General features: G+C 38.2%; 1 protein-coding gene across 12 annotated transcripts in view; it reads right to left on the bottom strand.

The window, feature by feature from the left end:
* Nucleotides 1-21,205, bottom strand: part of CNNM2 (cyclin and CBS domain divalent metal cation transport mediator 2) — a 153,856-nt gene that overhangs the window by 117,709 nt on the left and 14,942 nt on the right. Inside the window, exon 2 of one of the 12 annotated variants that reach the window (XM_082408283.1) lies at nucleotides 16,265-20,365. The exons of the other annotated variants lie outside the window; for them this stretch is intronic. Within the exon in view, the coding sequence (XP_082264409.1) occupies nucleotides 20,346-20,365 (20 nt within the window). The 3' untranslated portion in view covers nucleotides 16,265-20,345. Of the gene's footprint in view, nucleotides 1-16,264; nucleotides 20,366-21,205 lie in introns of those variants that run through there. 12 annotated transcript variants of the gene reach the window in all.

Below are 21,205 nucleotides of genomic sequence, written 5' to 3'. Positions count from 1 at the left end.
AATACATACTTGCTTTGTGTTTTGTATTATTGGTTAAGGGTCAACAGGAGGCAGTTGGAAGTAGCACTGGATTAAGAACTAGGAAATCCAGTTTCTGGTCCTAACTTTGTCACTAACTACACAAATGGTCTTGGGCAAAACAATTAGTGCTCATCTAGAAAATAAGATGTTTGAAATAGATTCACTACTATGTCTTCCTATCTCAAACATCTACTTTCACACTAGAATGGAAGAAGGAACGGTTTAATATCAACAGAGATGGACAAGAGAGACTTTGCAGAATGAAACTTTTTAAAAGGAGTAAGAAGACAAAACCACTGGATGAAAGTGTGGGAGGGGTTCAGGGAAAACACAATCTCAAAATATCACCCCACAGCTTACTCATTAATTATCAAGGGAGGAAGGTACTTTTCAATGTAGTATTCTTGCCAGAAAAAAAAAAAGATTTAAACTGATTCTAACTATGAGGGAAAAAAAAATCAGACAAATCCAGATTGTGGAACATTCTACGAAACAACTAGCCTGGACTCCAAAAATGTCAATGTCATGAAAGAAAAAAAGGAAAGGGAACTATTCCAGATAAAAGGACATCACACATGAAAAGATGCTCAACATTACTAATCATCAGGGAAATGCAAATCAAAACCACAATGAGATATCACCTAACATCTGTCAGAATGGCTATCATCAAAAAGAACACAAATAACAAATGTTGGCGAGGATGTGGAGAAAAGGGAACCCTGTGCATTATTGGTGGGGATGTAAATTGGTGCAGCCCCCATGGAAAACAGTACGGAGGTTTCTCAAAAAACGAAAAATAGAACTACCATATGACCCAGCAATTCCACTGCTGGGAATATATTCAAAACAAAAACAAAAACACTAATTAGAAAAGATGCATGCACCCCAATGCTCAGAGAGGCATTATTTACAATTGCCAAGACACAGAAACAACCTAAGTGTCTATCAACAGATGAGTGGATAAAGAAGATGTAGTATATGTATGTGTATACATACACACACACACACACACACACACACACACACACACACACACACACACACACACACACACAATGGAATACTACTCAGCCATAAAAAAGAACAAAATTTTGCCGTTTGCAGCAACACGAATGGACTTGGAGGGCATTATGCTAAGTGAAATAAACTAGACAGAGAAAGACAAATACTGTATGATATCACTTATATGTGGAATCTAAAAAATACAACAAACTAATGAATGTAACAAAAAGCAAGCAGACTCACAGATATAGAGAACAAACTAGTGGTTACCAGTGGGGAGGGGGGGGAAGGGTCAATATAGGGGTGGGGTAGTGAGAGGTACAAACTACTGGGTGTAAGATAGTCTCAAGGATGTATTGTACAACACAGGGAATATAGCCAATATTTTGTAATAACTGTAAATGGAAAGTAACCTTTAAAAATTGTATAAAAAAATAATAAAATATATATATCAAAAAAATTTTTTAAAGGACACCAAAGAGATCAGACAATTAAATGAATATGGTTGAATATTAGACAATATATTTGTATTGATATCAAATTTCTTGAGTGTGATAATGTTACTGCAATTATTTGGGAGAACATCCTTATATTTAAGAGATCCACGCTGAAGTATTTAGGAGTGAAGTATCATGATATCTGCAACCTACTTTCAAATGATCAATGATTCAGGAAAAAAAAAAAACACACATATATGTACACACATATATGTACATATGTATATATGGAAAGAGAGACAAAAGTGGCAAAATATTAACAATTAATAAATCTAGATGAGAGGTATACAGGAATTCATTATACCATTATTTAAACTTTTCTGTGTTGGAATTTTTTTCAAAATAAAAAGTTGCATGAGGGGAGGATCAGTGAAAATTAGGCAGAAAAGAACAAGGTCAATCTTGAAAGAGGCAGTATAAGAGATACAAAAGTAGTAATTTAAAGACCAAAAAGAATTAAGAAATAGAGGTGTTAAATATATAGGATATAATTATAAGTGGTGTAAGAGTTAGAGATCAGCAGAGATTTCAAGAAAAAAATGGCATTTTAACAAGGTATTAAAGGCACAGCAGAGTCTTAGGTGGGCAGAACTAAGTGTCTTTTAGGAAAAGGAACATGAGCAGAAGTGTACCAGCCACAGTATGTTTATATAGAAACACATACACATGTAAATATAGACATATAGACATACAGACATATACATATTACATATATGAAGTTATGAGACTGCCCTTTTGGACAGAAGGTACAAATATGGGTTAGAGCCAGAATATGAAGAGCTCTGCAAACTCTGGAAGGGTCTGGATTCCATACAGGAGATAAAGGGAACTCTTGGAGGTTTTTTTGTATTTTCCCCCTAAATAATAAAGGGCTTCCCTGGTGGCACACTGGTTAAGAATCTACCTGCCAATGCAGGGAACACGAGTTCGAGCCCTGGTCTGGGAAGATCCCACATTCTGTGGAGCAACTAAGACCGTGCGCCGCAACTACTGAGCCTGTGCTCGAGAGTCCCCGAGCCACAACTACTGAGCCCGCGTGCCACAACTACTGAAGCCCTCGCGCCTACAGCCCATGCTCCGCAACAAGAAAAGCCACTGCAATGAGAAGCCTGCGCACTGCAACAAGGAGTAGCACCCCGCTCTCTGCAACTAGAGAAAAGCCCACATGCAGCAACAAAGACCCAAAGTAGCCAAAAATAAAATAAATTAAATAAATAAATTTTTTTTTAAATAAAAAAAAAATAATAAAGTAATGCCTGCTTGCTTTGGGGGAAGACTACTGCCCTGTGTTTGTGGTGCTTGCATTCACTTGGGATTCCAAATGACCTGGGGAGAGAAAACGAACCTCGCCTAACTTCTCTGCAGTTAACACTTAAGGCTTTAGGGTCCTTTATTTGGCAGGGAGAGTTGGTAAAGTGAGTAATACACTATTTTTGGAAGATAAGGCTGGACAGTTTGAAAATGTTAAGTTTGGACACAATGTTTAACCCTGGAACTGCACCTTAAAAACCAGTACAGTAGGGCTTCCCTGGTGGCGCAGTGGTTGAGAGTCTGCCTGCCGGTGCAGGGGACGCGGGTTCGAGCCCTGGTCTGGGAAGATCCCACATGCCGCGGAGCGACTGGACCCGTGAGCCACAACTACTGAGCCTGCGCGTCTGGAGCCTGTGCTCCGCAACAAGAGAGGCCGCGATGGTGAGAGGTCCGCGCACCGCGATGAGGAGTGGCCCCCGCTCGCCGCAACCGGGGAAGGCCCTCGCACAGAAACGAAGATCCAACACAACTAAAAATAAATAAATAAATTTATAAAAAAAAAAAAAAAAACAGTACAGTAATAGAATGTTCCTTTGGCCAGGTGCCCACTGAAATTTATAAGGAATTCCAAAAGACACTTGTGTGTGGGCAGGTCTGTGAAGACAGTATAGTCTTTTGACCTGGGAGGCCCAGAGGCCCTTTCAGTGTGCCTATGAGGTGAAAACCTGTCATAATGACACTACCATATTACTTGGCCTTTTTTACCACTCTCAAGTGGATTTCCTAACTACATAACAATGAATTGAAAGCAGATGCCCATGAGCACATAGGTGTCTTATTAAAGAGATCCATGTCAGTTTCTAATGTATTCACAAATTATAATAAAGATGACTATATAAAAAAAAAAGTAATGCCTGCTTAATTTAGAAAATATAGAAAAGTAGTAAGATAAATATAAAAATCATCCTATCTTTATTAGTAACATTTTGGTGTTTTTCCTACCATCTTTTTTTTTTTTTTTTGGCTGCATTGGGTCTTCGTTGCTGCGCACAGGCTTTGTCTAGTTGCAGCAAGCAGGGGCTACTCTTCGTTGCGGTGCTCAGGCTTCTCACCGTGGTGGCTTCTCTTGTTGCGGAGCACGGGCTCTAGGTGCATGGGCTTCAGTAGTTGTGGCACGTGGCTCAGTAGTTGTGGCTCATGGGCTCTAGGGCACAGGCTCAGTAGTTGAGGTGCACGTGCTTAGTTGCTCCGCGGCATGTGGGATCTCCCCGGACCAGGGATGGAACCCGTGTCCCCTGCATTGACAGGCGGATTCCCAACTACTGCACCACCAGGGAAGTCCCCCTACCACCTTTTTATGTAGTTTTAGAATCAGCTGAGCCCATGTTGCTTTTTTTACTTAAAATAATCATTTCCCTATGTTATTAAAAACCTTACATTACTCTAAATGGTTGCATCAAATGTACATATCCAGATTTGCTTCACCATTCCTAAATACTAGATTTTTAGATTGTTTATAAATTTTTGCTATTTAAAAAAATATTTAGCTCCTCAAAATATTGAAAATAGAATAACCATATGATCCAGCAATTCCACTTCTGGGTATATACTCAAAAGAACTGAAAGCAGGGACTTGAACAGATATTTGTACACCCATATTGATAGCTACATTATTTTCAATAGTCAAAAAGTGGAAGCAACCCAAGTGTCTATTGATGGATGAATGGATTAAAAAAAAAAAGACGGTATATACACACACTGGAATATTATTTGGCCTTAAAAAGGAAGTAAATTCTAACATATGCTACGACATGGATGAACCTTGAGGACATTATGCTAAGTGAAATAAGCCAGTCACAAAAGATGCTATATGATTCTACTCACATGAGGTACCCAGTGTAGTCAAATTCAGAGACAAAGTAGAATGGTGGTTGCCAGGGCCTGGGGTGGGGAGGGATGGGGAGTTGTTGTTTAATGGGTACAGAGTTTTAGTTCTGCAAGATGAAAAGAGTTCTGAAGATTGGTTTGCACAACAATGAGAATGTACTTAACACTACTGAACTATACACTTAAAAATGGTTAAGATGGTATATTGTATGTGTATTTACCATAATTTTTTTAATTAATAAAAGTTTATAATTTTAAAAAATATTTTTTGATGAGCATCTCTATGTTTTAAGTTTTACATGCATTTCTGATAGTTCCTGTGATGAGATTTCTGAAAGTGGAGCTACTAGACTAACGGACACGCAAAAAGCATCAGGTTCTTAAGCATATTGCCAAATTACCTTCTAGGAAGATCATCACACCATTAATATTATAACAGAGTCTCACACCACACCCTCAATAATATTCACTTCAATCATTCAACAATATTTATTGTGCCCAGCCCTGTTGTAGGCCCTGGGAATACAGGTGGGGGCAAGACAGACAAAAGTCCCTGCCCTCATGGAGCATATGTTCTGGTGAGAGAAGCAGGCCAAAAAATTTAAAATTAAAAAAGAAAAAAAAAAGGAAACAAAAGTTATGATATAGTATGGGGTAAAGGAAGAAAAAAATAAAGAAGGGAAAGCAGATAACCATTGCAGAGGAGGGGCTGAAACTTTAGATAGGAAGGCCATATACAGCCTCACTGACTTGGTAAAATCTGAGTAATGATCTGAAGGAAGGAAGCGAGCCATAAAGCTATCTGGGGGAAGGGCATTCCAGGGACAGGGAACAGCAACTACAAAGACCCTAAAGCAGGCCTAGAATGCCCCCAGTATCCAAGAAACAGCCAGAAGGCCACTGTGGTTGAAACAAAGAGTCAGGGAAAAAGTAGTAGGAGATGCAATCAGAGAAGAGGTCACGGGACCTTGATAACTGTACATTATCATTCTCTCTTTTCATTTCAATTTGATTTCATTATGGTAAGAATGCTTAATATGAGATCTACCCTCTTAACAAAATTTTAAGTGTACAATACAGTATTGTTAACTATGGATACAAATGTTGTATAGCAGACATCTGGAACTCATTCATCTTACTTTTATCATTTTTTTCTATCCTGGCTATTTTGATAGGTAAAAAGACAATGTATTAGTCTGCTTGAGCTACTATAACAAAATACCATAGCGGATGGCAAAAACAACCGACATTTATTTCTCACAGTTCCAGAGGCTGGGATGTCCACGATCAAGGTGTGGCAGAGAGCCAGGAGTTCCTGGTGAGAGCCCTCTTCCTGTGTCCTCACATGGCAGAGAGAGGGTAATCTCTGTCTCCTTCTTCCTCTAACCCCATCATGAGGGCCCTACCCTCATGACCTCATCTAACCCTAATTACCTCCCAAAGGCTCCATCTCCAAATACCATCACACTGGGGACTTCAACATATGATTTGGGGTGCGGGGGTGACAGTTCAGTCCACGGAAGATGATATCGTACTATTTTGATTACAGGAGGTTTCTAATAAACTGGTAAGATGAAAACTATGTTTAAGGAAGATCAACTTAGTAGAGGCATACTTGATGAAATAGACAAAATAAGGGAAGCAATCTTGGAAGTTTTACAATAATCAAGATGAAGAGATTGATTCATTCATTCATTGAGAATGCATTTATGGAGCACCTAAGACAGAGTAGGCACTGAATGAGGCACAAATAAAAGTGACTAAGGGCTGCAGGAGTAGAAGCTGGAATGGAAAGAAAACAAAAAGTGTAAGAGGTGTTTTCAAAAAATGTCAATTAGGGCTTCCCTGGTGGCGCAGCGGTTGAGAATCTGCCTGCCAATGCAGGGGACACGGGTTCGAGCCCTGGTCTGGGAGGATCCCACATGCCGCGGAGCAACTAGGCCCGTGAGCCACACTACTGAGCCTGCGCGTCTGGAGCTTGTGCTCTGCAGCAAGAGAGGCCACGACAGTGAGAGGCCTGCACATCGCGATGAAGAGTGGCCCCCGCTTGCCGCAACTAGAGAAAGCCCTCGCACAGAAACAAAGACCCAACACAGCCAAAAATAAATATAAATAAATAAAAATTAAAAAAAAAATGTCAATTAAATTTGGTAACAAGATACAGGGGGCAAAGAGAGTATAAAGTTCCTATGTATTACAAGTTACTTCAGAACAGGAAAAATATCTAAGTCATCTTTGCATCCCACACAGTTTTTTTTATTATGATACTGAATAAATGCTTAAGGATTAAAAGTGAGTCAAAGAAAACATTCTAAAGATGGAAAAAGACCATGGAAGATAAAGACAAAATCTTGGGGAATGCTCAATTAGAAATGGAAGGAAGAAATCAGGAATCTAAAAGGAAAAGGAAGGAGTCAGAGAAACAGGAAGAGAAACAAGACTGTGCTGAAGAGCTAACCTGAATGTGAAAAGCAACAAAGGAGTCAAGGAAGTGAGGAAGGATGACAACCTAGATGTGGATTTGACAATAAAAGGAGTCACTGGTCATGACAGTTTGAAGCCAGACTGCAGAGGATTAAAGATGAAGCCAGGGGCAAGGAAAAGGAAGTAACTACCTGTTCCTTAGGAAATCTTGTAGTAAAAGGATAAAGGAAAACTAGACAGGTAACGATTCCTGAACACGTATAACTCTGCCAGAAATGCCTACGTTGGCCTCTGCACATGCAGTGAGGCTAAGGAAGCTTTAAGGAAGTATTTACAACATTCGCCCTAGTTGGGAGCCTCAAACAACCAGGTGGGTTGAATGAATACAGGAAAGATTCTACCTGTACCATGTATGAAGAGGCAGCAAGTCTTCACAGTTGCTACTAACAGCTGGTTTGGTAAGCAGCCTTAAGAGGTCAGAGAAAGTAATACCTGTAGTGAGAACTTGGTTTGTTGGATTTTAGCTAACGTGTGCTAAACCAGCTTACGTCAATTAACATTCTTTTTTCTGTTTGTTTAGTCTCACTATGAGACTGTTAGAGGCTCTCCTCAAACATCCAGAGATGTTTGGCTGTCCATTCATATTTAAGAGGGTTATGCTTAAATGCTGGCAAAGGCTCTGTGTCAACTGATGAGCTTCACTGTAGAGTAACCATGCCAAAACTTCTGTATATTTTTAAATATCAAGGAACTGAGTAATAATAAATTTATTTGACTGCCTAATACGCATGGGACTATTTAAGAACACTACTGTTTGTAAGAAAGCAAACATCAATTTCACTTCCTAAAATGCTTAGTTTTCTTGGGAAGTTAGATAAAAGGAGTAGAGGCAACATCCACTGTCATTATTTTATCTCATTCGAAAACACACTTTAGGAAAGATGCCTAAATGACAGCTAACTTATCCTATAAATAAATATAAAGTTTCTGTATATGTTCAGAAATAGAAAGAAGATCACATCTTTTTAACTATCTGAGATAAATGATGTATAACAGGTGTATAATTTCATAGGAATATAATCAAAGAAATACCTGATCTCATCAAAGTTAAAAAGTTTTTTTATTGTAGCAAATGCATAAGGTAGTCTGGAAACTACTGAGCTTCAAGCATGTGTGGTTCCAGTACATTCCTTTTACTCTTTTTTCCCCTTTTAATAATTATTACTGGTTTTACAGTGATGATTTCTTTTTTTTTTTTTTTTTAACTGGGGTATATAGTTGGTTTACAATGTTGTGTTAGTTTCTGCTGAACAGCAAAGTGAATCAGCTATATGTATACATATATCCCCTCCTTTTTGGATTTCCTTCCCATTTAGGTCACCACAGAGCACTGAGTAGGGTTCCCTGTCCTTTATAGGATGATTTCTATAGATAAAAGGAAGCATCAGTTTCCAGAATCTCAATGTCCCCAAGTGAGAGGTATCTTGGGATTACTTTATGTTAAAAGTACAAATGTAGGTGAAACTCAACTACTTCACCAATCTTTTATTTAATAAGGGTAATCAAGTAAGTATCAAACAGCTTCATTCCAGGCAGTCCAGATACAAATCTAAACTGGATTTTGTCAAATGATAACATGTTTTGAAAACAAATGCAACACAAAAACCTAAATTCCTTTTTTCAAATACAATATTAATTTTGCTAAGCTGTTGTACATGCACACGTGCACTCACACACGTATACACATACACACACACACCTTATGGGTTTTAAAATGCTATTCGTCTTTCATTCCAAACACTAAGGATTCCAGTGAGGAGGATAAAATGGCACAAATGACAGCATGGTTGCATTATGACAAAATAGTCCATATTTCCTAGGGAAAAAAAGGATAAGTTTCACCTAAGTACACTGAATTTCACTTAAATACCTAAATCAGTATAGTTCAAGTGACAAAATTTACACTTTTAATAAAATTTTAATGGATTTCATTTTTCCCCAAACATTACAAAACACGTGCTTAAGAAAACAACTTGATGGGATTAACATATGTATAAAATTGATAATCAGGACTTCCCTGCTGGCGCAGTGGTTAAGAATCCGCCTGCCATTGCAGGGGACACAGGTTCGAGCCCTGGTCCGGGAGGATCCCACATGCCATGGAGCAACTGAGCCCATGTGCCACAACTACTGAGCCCACGCTCTAGAACCCATGTGCCGCAACTACTGAGCCTGTGTGCTGCAACTACTGAGCCCGCACGCCTAGAGCCCATGCTCCACAACAAAAGAAGCCACCAATGAGAAGCCCGCACACCGCAATGAAGAGTAGCTCCCACTCACCACAACTAGAGAAAGCCCACGCACAGCAACTAAGACCCAATGCAGCCAAAAATAAATAAAATTAAAAAAAAAAAAGAATTAACAAGGACCTACTATATAGCACAGGGAACTCATAACCTATAAGGGAAAAGAATCTGAAAAAGAATATAACTGAATCACTGTGTTGTACCCCCGAAACTTACACAATATTGTAAATCAACTATACTTCAATAAAAAAATTAAAAACAAAAAACTTGAAGCAACAAAGAAAAACATACTTCCTCCCCTGAAACCCACCATCAAGAGGTAGTTATTTTCAATTAATATTTTAGTAAATGTTCTTCTAGCCTTTGCAGGTAAATGTATGTACACAGGAACAAGGAAGTAAACATTTTAAAGAAAAAACTTAGCAGATGGCCCACACAATATGATTGTAATAGTATTTTACCCAATTGATTTGCTTGCAGCAGAATCTCACCCCCACCCCCAAACAATCTCATGCCCCTAAAGTATAACCACGGGAGCAAGAAAAATCTCTCTGCTCAGTAATCAACTCTATAGAGACCAAATTATTCCTGCCATGCCTTAAATCAAGGTGGTACACTAGTGACTAAAGGAAACAAATCTTGAAGGAGATGAGAGAGCATGTTGTTTCATTCTAGCTGTTTTTAATGTTACCTCTAAAAACCTGCTCAAATATTTCCATCTCTTGCATGGTTCTCAGTACTGCCTAAGCCCCGAATGCCATTCTGCAGAGGCTCCAAGTTGAGTCAGCACATTGTTTTTATGATTGCAGATGGGCAAATGGAAAAACTGAGGCTTTGCACACTCCCATAAAGATCAGATGATGCCCTCAGTCTGTCTTTGCTAGCATGGGAAAACATTCTCTCTCTCAGATTACCAGCCCCCCACCCCCCCCACCCCCACACAAAAAAAGAAAAAAAAAAAAAGAGCATAGAGTTTCATTTTGTCTCTTCTGGTTACCTGGTACCCAAAAAACCTCAAGAATCATACTGGTAATGGCAGTATGAAATGCAGAGTGACTAAAAGTCAGGGTTTTTCCTAGTCTCTGTAAAAACGACCCAAAGAAAAACCCTTGGTAAAATGGCCCGGAGAAGAAAGGCAGTACAGAACCACTTAGATACTAAGCAAACGCAGACTTTTCTGTGCTCATCTTCTAGCCCAAATCCCAAGTCTGATACAAAACCACTCTAAACATTAGATAGAAACAAATTAAGTTTTAAACTCCCAAGCCCCAGCCAGCTATATTTTTGGTGTCTTCGACACATTTCATACAGCCTATTTCTTTTTTTGTATATCTAATCTGAATCTGAAATAGAAATGTTACTCTTTCCTATCAAATTTCCCAAAGAATGACAATGTCAGTCATCAATAGAGCTTCACTCTATACATATGAAAGTGTTAAGTAAAAATGCCTAACTTTTTTTAAGGAAAAAATAAAGTCCACTACAATCAAATGAAACATAAGGTAACCCCCCCCAAAATTCACATATTTTTGAAAAGCACTTTCCTATTTTAAGAACCATGTGTTACCTAATAAATGAGTTCAGCAAGGTTGCAGGCTACAAGATCAATATACAAAGATAGATTATATTTCTATATACTACCTATGAACAATCCAAAAATAAAAGTAATAAAACAATTCCATTTACAATAGCATCAAAAAATTTTTATTCCAAGTATTTTATTTAACAAAAAGATTACAAATACACTGAAAAATACAGAACATTGTTGAAGGAAATTAAAGAAGACCTAAATAAATGGAAAGATATCCCATATTCATGGATGAAAGATTTAATATTGTTAACACTGCAGTACTCCCCAAATTGATCTACAGATTCAATGCAATCTCTATCAAAATTCCAACTGCCTTTGCAGAAATGGACAAGAAGATCCATGAAAAATTCATACAGAAATGCAAGCAATCCTGACAATCAAATCGTCATGAAAAAGAAGAACAAAGTTGGAGAATTCATACTTCCCGATTTCAAAACTTAGTACAAGGGACTTCCCTGGTGGCACAGTGGTTGAGAATCTGCCTGCCAATGCAGGGGACACGGGTTCGATCCCTGGTCCGGGAGGATCCCACATGCCGTGGAGCAACTGAGCCCATGCGCCACAACTACTGAGCCCACATGCCACAACTGCTGAGGCCCGCACACCTGGAGCCCGTGCTCCACAACAGGAGAGGCCACTGCAATGAGAGGCCAGTGCACTGCAGGAAGAGTGGCCCCTGCTCGCCACAACTAGAGAAAGCCCGTGCACAGCAACAAAGACCCAATGCAGCCAAAAATAAATAAGTAAATACATAAATAAATTTATTTAAAAAATAAAATTAAAAAATAAATAAATTTATTTTTTTTAAAAAAACTTAGTACAAAGCTACAAGAACCAAAAGAGTGTGGTACTGACATATGAAGACATAGATCAGTGGAACAGAATTTAGAGTCCAGAAATAAACCCTCACATTTATGGTCAATTGACTTGTGACAAGGATGCCAAGATAATTCAATGGGGAAAGAGTAGTCTTTTCAACAGATGGCGCTGGAACAACATGATATTCACATGCAAAAGGATGAATTTAGACTCCTATCTCACAGCACATACAAAAATTAACTCAAAATGGATTAAAGGCCTAAATGTAAAAGATAACCTATGAAAGCCTTAGAAGATAACATAGGCATAAAACTTTGTGACCTGGGACCGGACAATGGTTTCTTAGATATGACAATAAAAACAAAGCAACAAAAGAAAAAAAAAAAAAAGAAAGAAATTGGACTTCATCAAAATTAAAACTTTTCTGCTTCAAAGGTTACTACCAAGAAAGTGAAAACACAACCCACAGAATATGAGAAAATATTTGCAAATTATATACCTGGTAAGAAACTAGTATGTAGAATACAAAAAGAACTATTACAATTCAATAATAAAAAGACACAATTAAAAATGGGCAAAATATCTGAAGAGACTTTTCTCCAAAGAAGATAAACAAATGGCCAATAAGCACATGAAGTGACGCTCAACATCATTAGCCATTAGGAAAATACAAATCAAAACCACAATGAGACGGGACTTCCCTGGTGGTCAAGTGGCTAAAGACTCTGTGCTCCCAATGCAGGGGGCCTGGGTTCAATCCCTGGTCAGGGAACTAGATCCCACATGCATGCCACAACTAAAGATCCCATGTGCCACAACTAAGACCCAGCACAGGCAAAAAAAAAAAAAAAAAAAAAAACACACACACAATGAGATACCACTTCACACCTACTAGGATGGCTATAATTAAACAAACAAACAAACAAACAAATCACAATAACAAGAGTTGGCAAGGATATGGAGAAATTGGAACTCTCATACATTATTGGTGGGAATGTAAAATGGTACAGCCACTTTGGAAAACAGTTTGGCAGTTTCTCAAAGAGTTAAAAATAGAGTTACCATATGAACCAGCCATCCTACTTCTAGTTATCTACCCAAGATAATTGAAAACTTATGTCCACACAAAAACATGTATACCAGTAGTCACAGTAGCATTATTTATAATGACCAAAAACTAGAAACAGCCTAAATGTCCATCTACTGATGGGTGGATAAACAAAATGTTGTATATCCATAAAATGGAATATTATTTGACCATAAAAAAATAAATGAAATACTGATACATGCTACATGTATGTACTTGGATGTACTGATACATGCCATATGGATGTACATGGATGAACCTTGAAAACACTAAGTAAAAGAAGCCAGACACAAAAGGCCACATTGTGTATGATTTCATTTATATGAAATGTCCAGAACAGGCAAATCCATAGAGACAGAAAGTAGATTAACAGTTTCCAGGGACTGTGGGGAGAGGAGAATGGAGAGTGACTACTGATGGGTTTCTTTCTGGAGTAGAAAATGTTCTGGAAGTAGACAGTAGTGATGGCTGTACACCTTGTGAATACACTAAAAACCACCAAGTTGTACACTATAAAAGGGTGAATTTTGTGGTATGTGAATTATATCTCAATTTCTAAAAATTTTAAAGTAACCATTTGTTTCAGCAGTAAAATGTTCCTAAGGAGAAATGGAATAATATGAGTTCCCTGTTAGTAAAGGTTAGTTTTCCCTAAGACCAGGACTCATAATGTTCTCAGCAGATTTGAATTTTTTCCAGGTATGTTATTCTACAAAGTTAACAAAGGGATTTTTGCAAAGACTGGCTATGATTACCCTATCCTAACACATCAACTATTAACACTTTTTCCATGTTTCCTTTCAGTCCGTATACATGTATATTTTTACATATCGATAATCTATGCAAGATGATCAGCAAAAATTTTCCCGTACTGCTACATGGCTTTCAAAATGATCATTAAATGGTTGTGATTAGTTGACACCTACAATTATCTTAACTCCTTCCCCTCCATGTCCATCTTGAAGTGTTAGATATATTTAAGTTATCTCGAACTTTTCACTAGATATTTTTTGCAATATACATACAACATGAAAAGCCAACATAGCTCTTTCCTTCTCTTGAATTATATCACTGAATTAAGATTTCCAGGGGAAATTACTAAACCCTTTGTAGGACATTTTTATGACTCCTGGTTGCCTTCTAAAAGTATTAAAAAGTTACATTGCTATAAGCAACAAAAACTTGCTATATTAGACATTGCCATTTTTTATGCTTTTGATGTAATCAATGTTAAAAGATTTTATCTGAGTAATCTGAGATCTTCCTTTAGTCTTCAAACTCTAGTTATTCAAAGGTTTCCAAAATCCATGAGCACTTGTTCTATTTCTTTTAAACTTTGTTGTTTTTTTCAGTCACAGTTAAGGAGAATGAAGAATTTTTTAAAATTCAGCATTCTTACTCTAAGGAGGGTAGAACACGTAATCAATTGCCTTGTTTTCCTTAAAAATATATACACATGCAGCCATCTGATAAGTAACAGCAACCGCTAAAAAAGCCTAGAATTCAATCACAATAAAAAGAAAAACCTAACAATTAGCCCCTTTCAAGATTTCAATATTCAGGGTAATTTCCTGGCGGTCCAGCGGTTAGGACTCGGCGCTTTCACTGCCGTGGCCCAGGTTCAATCTCTGGTCAGGGAACTAAGATCCCGCCAACCACAGCGGCCAAAAAAAAAAAAAAAAAAGATTTCAACATGCATAACAACTATCAGCACACATGGCCCAAGGTGTCTCTCTTGACTTGCAATCTTTAGTCTAGAGAAAGACCAAGAACAACGTGGAAGAGTCTACAGAGCCATTACATAAAGATAATGGTTAACTGAGCACTAAGTGCCAAGTACTACCAGAAGCATTTTCATATTCATTATCACATGAATCCTTACTAAGTACCTTATGAGTTACAAAATATCCCATTTTACTATGGAAAAAACTGAGGCTTAAAGAGGCTAAGTTACTTGTCCAAAGTAGATCCAGGAAGAGCACATTTTTCTTAACCTTTATGCTAGCAGGTGGTATCCTCCCCACAGGATGTGAATTAAAAAAAAAAAAAAATCCCACCTAGGTCTGACAGCAAGAGGGGGTTAAGTATGAAGAAATGAGGATCTCACTATCATTACAGCAGTATTTATGATCAGTGGTTGCACAGATGTAAAAGTGGGGGAGAGTCAGCACCCCCATTATCTCCATCAAGCCCTAAGCCAGTCTAATAAACGTATCATCTACAGAAAATGCTTGTTCTTAGTCCCCTTTCTTCCCCTTCCACAGCCTGCCACCCCTAACATCTCTCTATGTAGACATTCTGGAGGTGCCAGTGATGTGATTTGAAAGAAAGAATGCTTCTTATTGTCTCTCCTTTGCAGTGTTGGTAGGATTTGGGGTTTCGCATTTGTGTTCTGAGAAAAAGATGATGAAAAGACAATACTAAAATTGTATTCAATCCCAGTCATCCATTTCCATGTATTTAGTTTAATAAATGTTCTTTATATGCCAAGCAAATCTTACTGGAATTGATGCTGACTACCAATTAAAATACATGCATTTAGAGAAAAGGGCCCTTTAGAAAGAAATATACTACTTTATATGTAACTAAAGTACTGTAAACATCTAATTCGAGTCCAGAGGTTTGTTCTTAAAAGTTTAAGTAGTTCAGGGCTTCCCTGGTGGCGCAGTGGTTGAGAGTCTGCCTGCCAATGCAGGGAACACGGGTTCGAGCCCTGGTCTGGGAGGATCCCACGTGTCGCGGAGCAGCTGGGCCCGTGAGCCACAATTACTGAGCCTGTGCGTCTGGAGCCTGTGCTCCGCAATGAGAGGCCGCGATAGTGTAGTGAGAGGCCCGCGCACCGCGATGAAGAGTGGCCCCCGCTTGCCGCAACTGGAGAAAGCCCTCGCACAGAGACGAAGACCCAACACAGCCAAAAATAAATAAATAAATAAATAAATAAATAAATAAAAGTTTAAGTAGTTCAAAAGCAAATAAAACCATAAAATATTATGTTGGCTCAGTCTATTTTGTGCATTTTCCTGGTTAAAAATATTTTAAACTTGTTTAGGTTTGCTAATGATTAAAATTCACGGGGCTTCCCTTGTGGCTCAGTGGTTGAGAATCTGCCTGCTAATGCAGGGGACACGGGTTCGAGTCCTGGTCTGGGAAGATCCCACATGCCGCGGAGCAACTAGGCCCGTGAGCCACAACTGCTGAGCCTGCGCGTCTGGAGCCTGTGCTCCTCAACAAGAGAGGCCACGATAGTGAGAGGCCCACGCACCGCGATGAAGAGTGGCCCCCGCTTGCCGCAACTGGAGAAAGCCCTCGCACAGAAACAAAGACCCAACACAGCCATAAAAAAATAAATAAATAAATAAATAAATAAATAAAATTGAAAAGTGTTTAAAAAAAAAATCTTTAAAATTCACGGGTACCTCACAGTACTTTGGAATGTTTCAGAATTTAAATAATTCTGAGGCCTTTTTGAGGGGAAGGGGCAGGTGCTATGTAATCCCCATAAAAACCAAGAGAAAAAGCAGAACAAGATCCTTTCCTGTTTTGTCCAGATCATACTAAGTCAGAGCTGATATTCAACTATGGTGTCTACTGACCTAAAAGGCTTCGGTGATTCTAACACAAATTAACCCCCAAGTCAGACTGGATCATCTGAAAGAATTTAGCTTACATTATAAAAAACCTGAAAAAAGGGGCCCATAGATGTATGAATGGAACACATGCTTCAAGTGCTTTGATGACTATTTCAATGGAAACTTCACAGACCTGTACCTTGAACAAAAATTAAAAGCGCCAAAGAAGTTTCACCCCATAGTCCCAAATCCAATCTTCATTACTCTCACAGAATAAATAACAACAACAACAACGAACTCATTCGAGGATATCTAAAACAAGTTAACTCAAAAGAAAAAGAAATAGCTTACACTGAACTACCTGAGGCTTCAATCTAGATATCAATACCCATTTCTTAAAACACACTCGTAGTCTAACCTTAGCAGAGTAAAAAAACTCAATTAAAGTAAACTAAAATAAAATGAGGTCACACATTCAGACTTACTTTCCATGTAACAAAACGCCTGTCAAAGATGGTTTGAATGCTGGATATCAAAAATATTGACATCAAAATCACAAGGCAAATAAAACCAATGGCAAACCTATATATTTGCTTTTTCAGTGATGCGGCTGCCTTTAACTCTAACAAGAATTTAAAGGTACCTTGAACTTGGAACCAGAAGTCCTGCTTGTTGGAATGGAGAGAACTCCATGCTAGAGTCAGGGACACAGGTTCTAGTCCTGTTGATGCTACCAGCTATGTGGGTGGCCCTAAGCAAGTCACTTAGCTTTCTCTCCTCAGGGTTTACTTTCCTTAGTTAAGAGGTTGACTAGACCAATGTTTCCTAAACTCACCTAATCATAAGAATCACCTCAGGGTAACTGTTAACAGTATGGATTCCAAACCCCCTTCCCTAAGAGATTCTGGTTGAGGAGGTCTCTGAGTGAGGCTTAGGAACTAATTCTTAATAAGTGATCCAAGTAAGTTTTATCATCTGGTAACCTTCACAAACACTGGACTGGATGATCCATGAGCTGCCTGCCTTCCAGCTCTGATTCTACACTATCTGGATATTTCAAAATGATGTTCTAAAAATATGCAAAATTATAATAGCATCACATGTGTTACTGCAAAAAGTTAATAAACATACAAGATCAAAGAAACAAATACATCCACCCCTTCACCCTCAACACCATTCATACTTTTAAACATCAGTAAAGACATCCTCCTAGATTCTAGGCAAGTGGAACACTTTATCTGGTGAGGAAAAAAGTTTTAAATATTAAACTCTCAGCACATTAATATGGAAAGACTTGTGTTATATATAGGAAGAGAGAATTGTACACCAAATGTTTTAAGTGAAAACTACACATTGTGTTCTTCCCTTAAAGAACATTATCTGATGAGCTCACCTGTTCCCAGTTTTAAAAAAGCTAAAAAACAGCCTGTCTGTCTCTAGCAGCTATGAAGCAGCGAGCTCTGCAATACTGGAATGCAATTGTTACAAAGCTAAAAGAAACAAAACAAAGCAAAACAAACAAACAACTGGGTGGCTCAGAGCCCACTATCTTTTGTTAGGAAGGTTTTGTCAGGTATAGGGAGAGCGTACAGGGCACTTTCTGCACACAAAGGTAGCAACCTTATTTAACTTTTCCTTCCTCTACACTACATTGCTTTAGACGGTTTTTCCAAAATTCTCATAATCCACTAGTGGGATTTACTTTTACTCTCTGTTTTAGATTTATAAATAACTATAAAACTCACAAAAGAAAAAGACTGATGGTGTGGACCACAGGGGGGTAGGGCTGTACAGGATGCTCGCTGGCAACCATTTGTCACATAAGTGGCTACAAAAGATGCAAATAAAATCAAGATTGAAACACAAAACTGGGTTTGGGTCAGCCTTGCAACACAAACAGATATGAGACTAAGAGTGAAACAGGACTACATACTTTAGCTATTAGTCAAACAGCACAGTGTTAGCATAAAACACTGTCAAAGTGAATCTTGATGCTTGACCTGCAAATACTGGAAATGGAATTGTTTAGATTTAGGGTCATACAGGCCAAAAATGGATTTAACAGTGAAAGTGGGGACACCAACTGTTAGGTACAACATCACAGAAGCACTGGGTTTAAGGCCATATATATGTCTAAATACATTTCTGTGTTTGTTGCTCTCAGCAAGCCCTGAGGCAATGTTTTGACCAAACCTCACATTCAATTAAAACAGAAACGTAAAATCAGGATCAAGGGGATCAGCATAATAGAATGGTTAAGAGGGCATGTTTGGCTGTGATGCAGACCAAGTTAAAACCCCAAATCAACAAATTACTGAATGACCTTGAACACATCATTTCACCTATGCCTCAATTTCCTCATTTGTAAGATGGAGATGATGCTTTGCTCAGCTCTCAGATTTAAACAAGGTGATTCATGTAAAGCACTAAGCCCTGTACCTGGCAGAGAGTAAATAAATAGGTAATAATAATAGTAAGCTAACTGTAAAAATTAGCATAATTACTGTCTTCCAACCTCAAGTAAAGCTATAAGTTTCCTGGCAGCCAGGCAAAAACTTCTAATCGTTAGAAAGAAGACATTTACATACACTACATAAAGGTAGCTTTTCATTTCTTTCCACATTACAGAAATTTTCCCCCTCCTTAGTAAAGAATAATTCAGACTAATGATGTAGAGCTATATCCAGGAAAGGCTTCAACGCAGACATTTTTAATTAGAAAGGATAATTTTCAATGAGATCTGGATTAAGGATCTAACCAGTTTGGTAGAGTTACAGTTGGTGTTGTTAGAAGAAAGAGGAAAAAAGAAGAAAAAGCCTTCAAACCATCCCACACAGCATTGCTCAATAGAGAAAAACAATAGCAGGTTGACTGTTCACATAACTTCATAATTGAATTAGAAAATGAAAAAGAAAAAAAAATCAGGTGAAATATTTTAACTAACACAAAAGAAAGAAATAACAGTTATTAGTAAGGTGAAAGTGACCAAACTCATCAAAAAAAGATCAAGGAAGGGAAGGTGAAAAATTAGTTATTCCTACAGTTTCAGTAACAAGCACCCACTCTACCCTTTTAAGATCATGGCTTAAATTTCCCATTTGCAACCAACTTTCTTTGCCCACTCTTCCTAATATGCTACTAGCTTGAATGTACCTTTAATCTGTACTGTCTTCTTAACTGAATACATCATTCTGGTTACAGACAAAAATAACATCTTGTGCATTTTTTTTTTTTAATATAATTCAGGGGAGGGCTTCCCTGGTGGCGCAGTGGTTAAGAATCCGCCTGCCAATGCAGGGGACACAGGTTTGAGTCCTGGTCTGGGGAGATCCCACATGCCACGGAGCAACTAAGCCCATGTGCCACAACTACTGAGCCTGTGCTCTAGAGACCGCGAGCCAAAACTACTGAGCCCATGCACCACAACTAGTGAAGCCTGTGCGCCTAGAGCCCATGCTCCACAACAGAGAGAAGCCACTGCAATGAGAAGCCAGCGCACCACAACGAAGAGTAGCCCCCACTCGCCGCAACTAGAGAAAGCCCGTACGCAGCAACGAAGATGCAACGCAGCCAAAAATAAAATAAATAAAATTTTTCAAAAATTCATGGGAAAATATTAGCAATTCAATCTTTAAAGGATACATTTCAAAGAAAATACTGTGAGAAGTAATTTGGGGAGAGGAGAAAGTTCCTAGTAAAAATAAATCAGTCATAGGAAAACTGTTCAAGGACAATCCAAAACAAATTTCAAAATAATGCAAATTTTGAAATTTTGAGTTAGGGGAAGGATTAATGAGTTGCAAGGTGCAGAACTAAATTCTCAAAGAGAAAAAAGACACAGAAGCGAAGAAAAGACTTCAGCAGGGAGTACACGCCAGCGCTACCAATCCATCAGTAGATATGCAAAAATTCTGCATAATAAAAAACAAAAAACATAAACTATATTATCTGTATCAATATTGGGAAATTTAGCAACAGAAAGAAAATAAAGTATTTCAAAGCCATTTTCAAGCATTTCAAGATATTTTTCTATATTACAGCTACTACAGCAAAATGAAAGAAGAGACTGGTTAGATGCTCTAATTAACAATTTAGTAGTGAAAGAATAATGACGTCCCAAAAGAAGCTTTGTCACCTAGAGATAATGGACATTTTCTTTTTACTGTTTAAGAATCCAGAAGAATCTCCTTCTGCTTTTAAATGCAAATTACCAATCTCTGAAGCACATTCTGCTCTATTCCTTTATCTGAAAATTACTGCAATGTGATTCTGTTCCAGAGAGGACACCATTCAGGCAAGAAAATGGAATTAGGACAACTACACACTCTATGTTCAAATCATCACATCCAGTGAGCTGTCACCACTTACACATGACCTTTTTCAGTGGAGAAACCACTATCAGTGATCAAAATTCTATTTGAAGAAGGAAAAGTTAGTTTTGAGGACTATCAGTTCATTAAAGGTTACACACACATTCCAGCATAATACATGAACATGCACCAGCATCATAACAATTTAAAAACTCAGTATCCCTTGGCTTTCAAATAACAAAACTGGCTATTTACTGGAAACGTTTTTAAAGCCAGAATTTCAGTGATAATAGTATGAGTTGCTATTTACCTGTTCATTACATGGTAAAACAAACCAAAAATACCACGATGCATGAAAGGTGAGCACACCACACTCTGCACTTCTCTTCCCTGACAAAACTCCCTGGAACAGTGAACAGTGACTTGGAGACATACTTCAAT

The sequence above is a fragment of the Balaenoptera borealis genome, assembly GCF_965194805.1.
Source record: "Balaenoptera borealis genome assembly, chromosome: 10".
Taxonomy (NCBI): Eukaryota; Metazoa; Chordata; class Mammalia; order Artiodactyla; family Balaenopteridae; genus Balaenoptera; species Balaenoptera borealis.
Note: the sequence above shows the minus strand (reverse complement) of the source record. Positions and strands in the feature narration are given on the sequence as shown.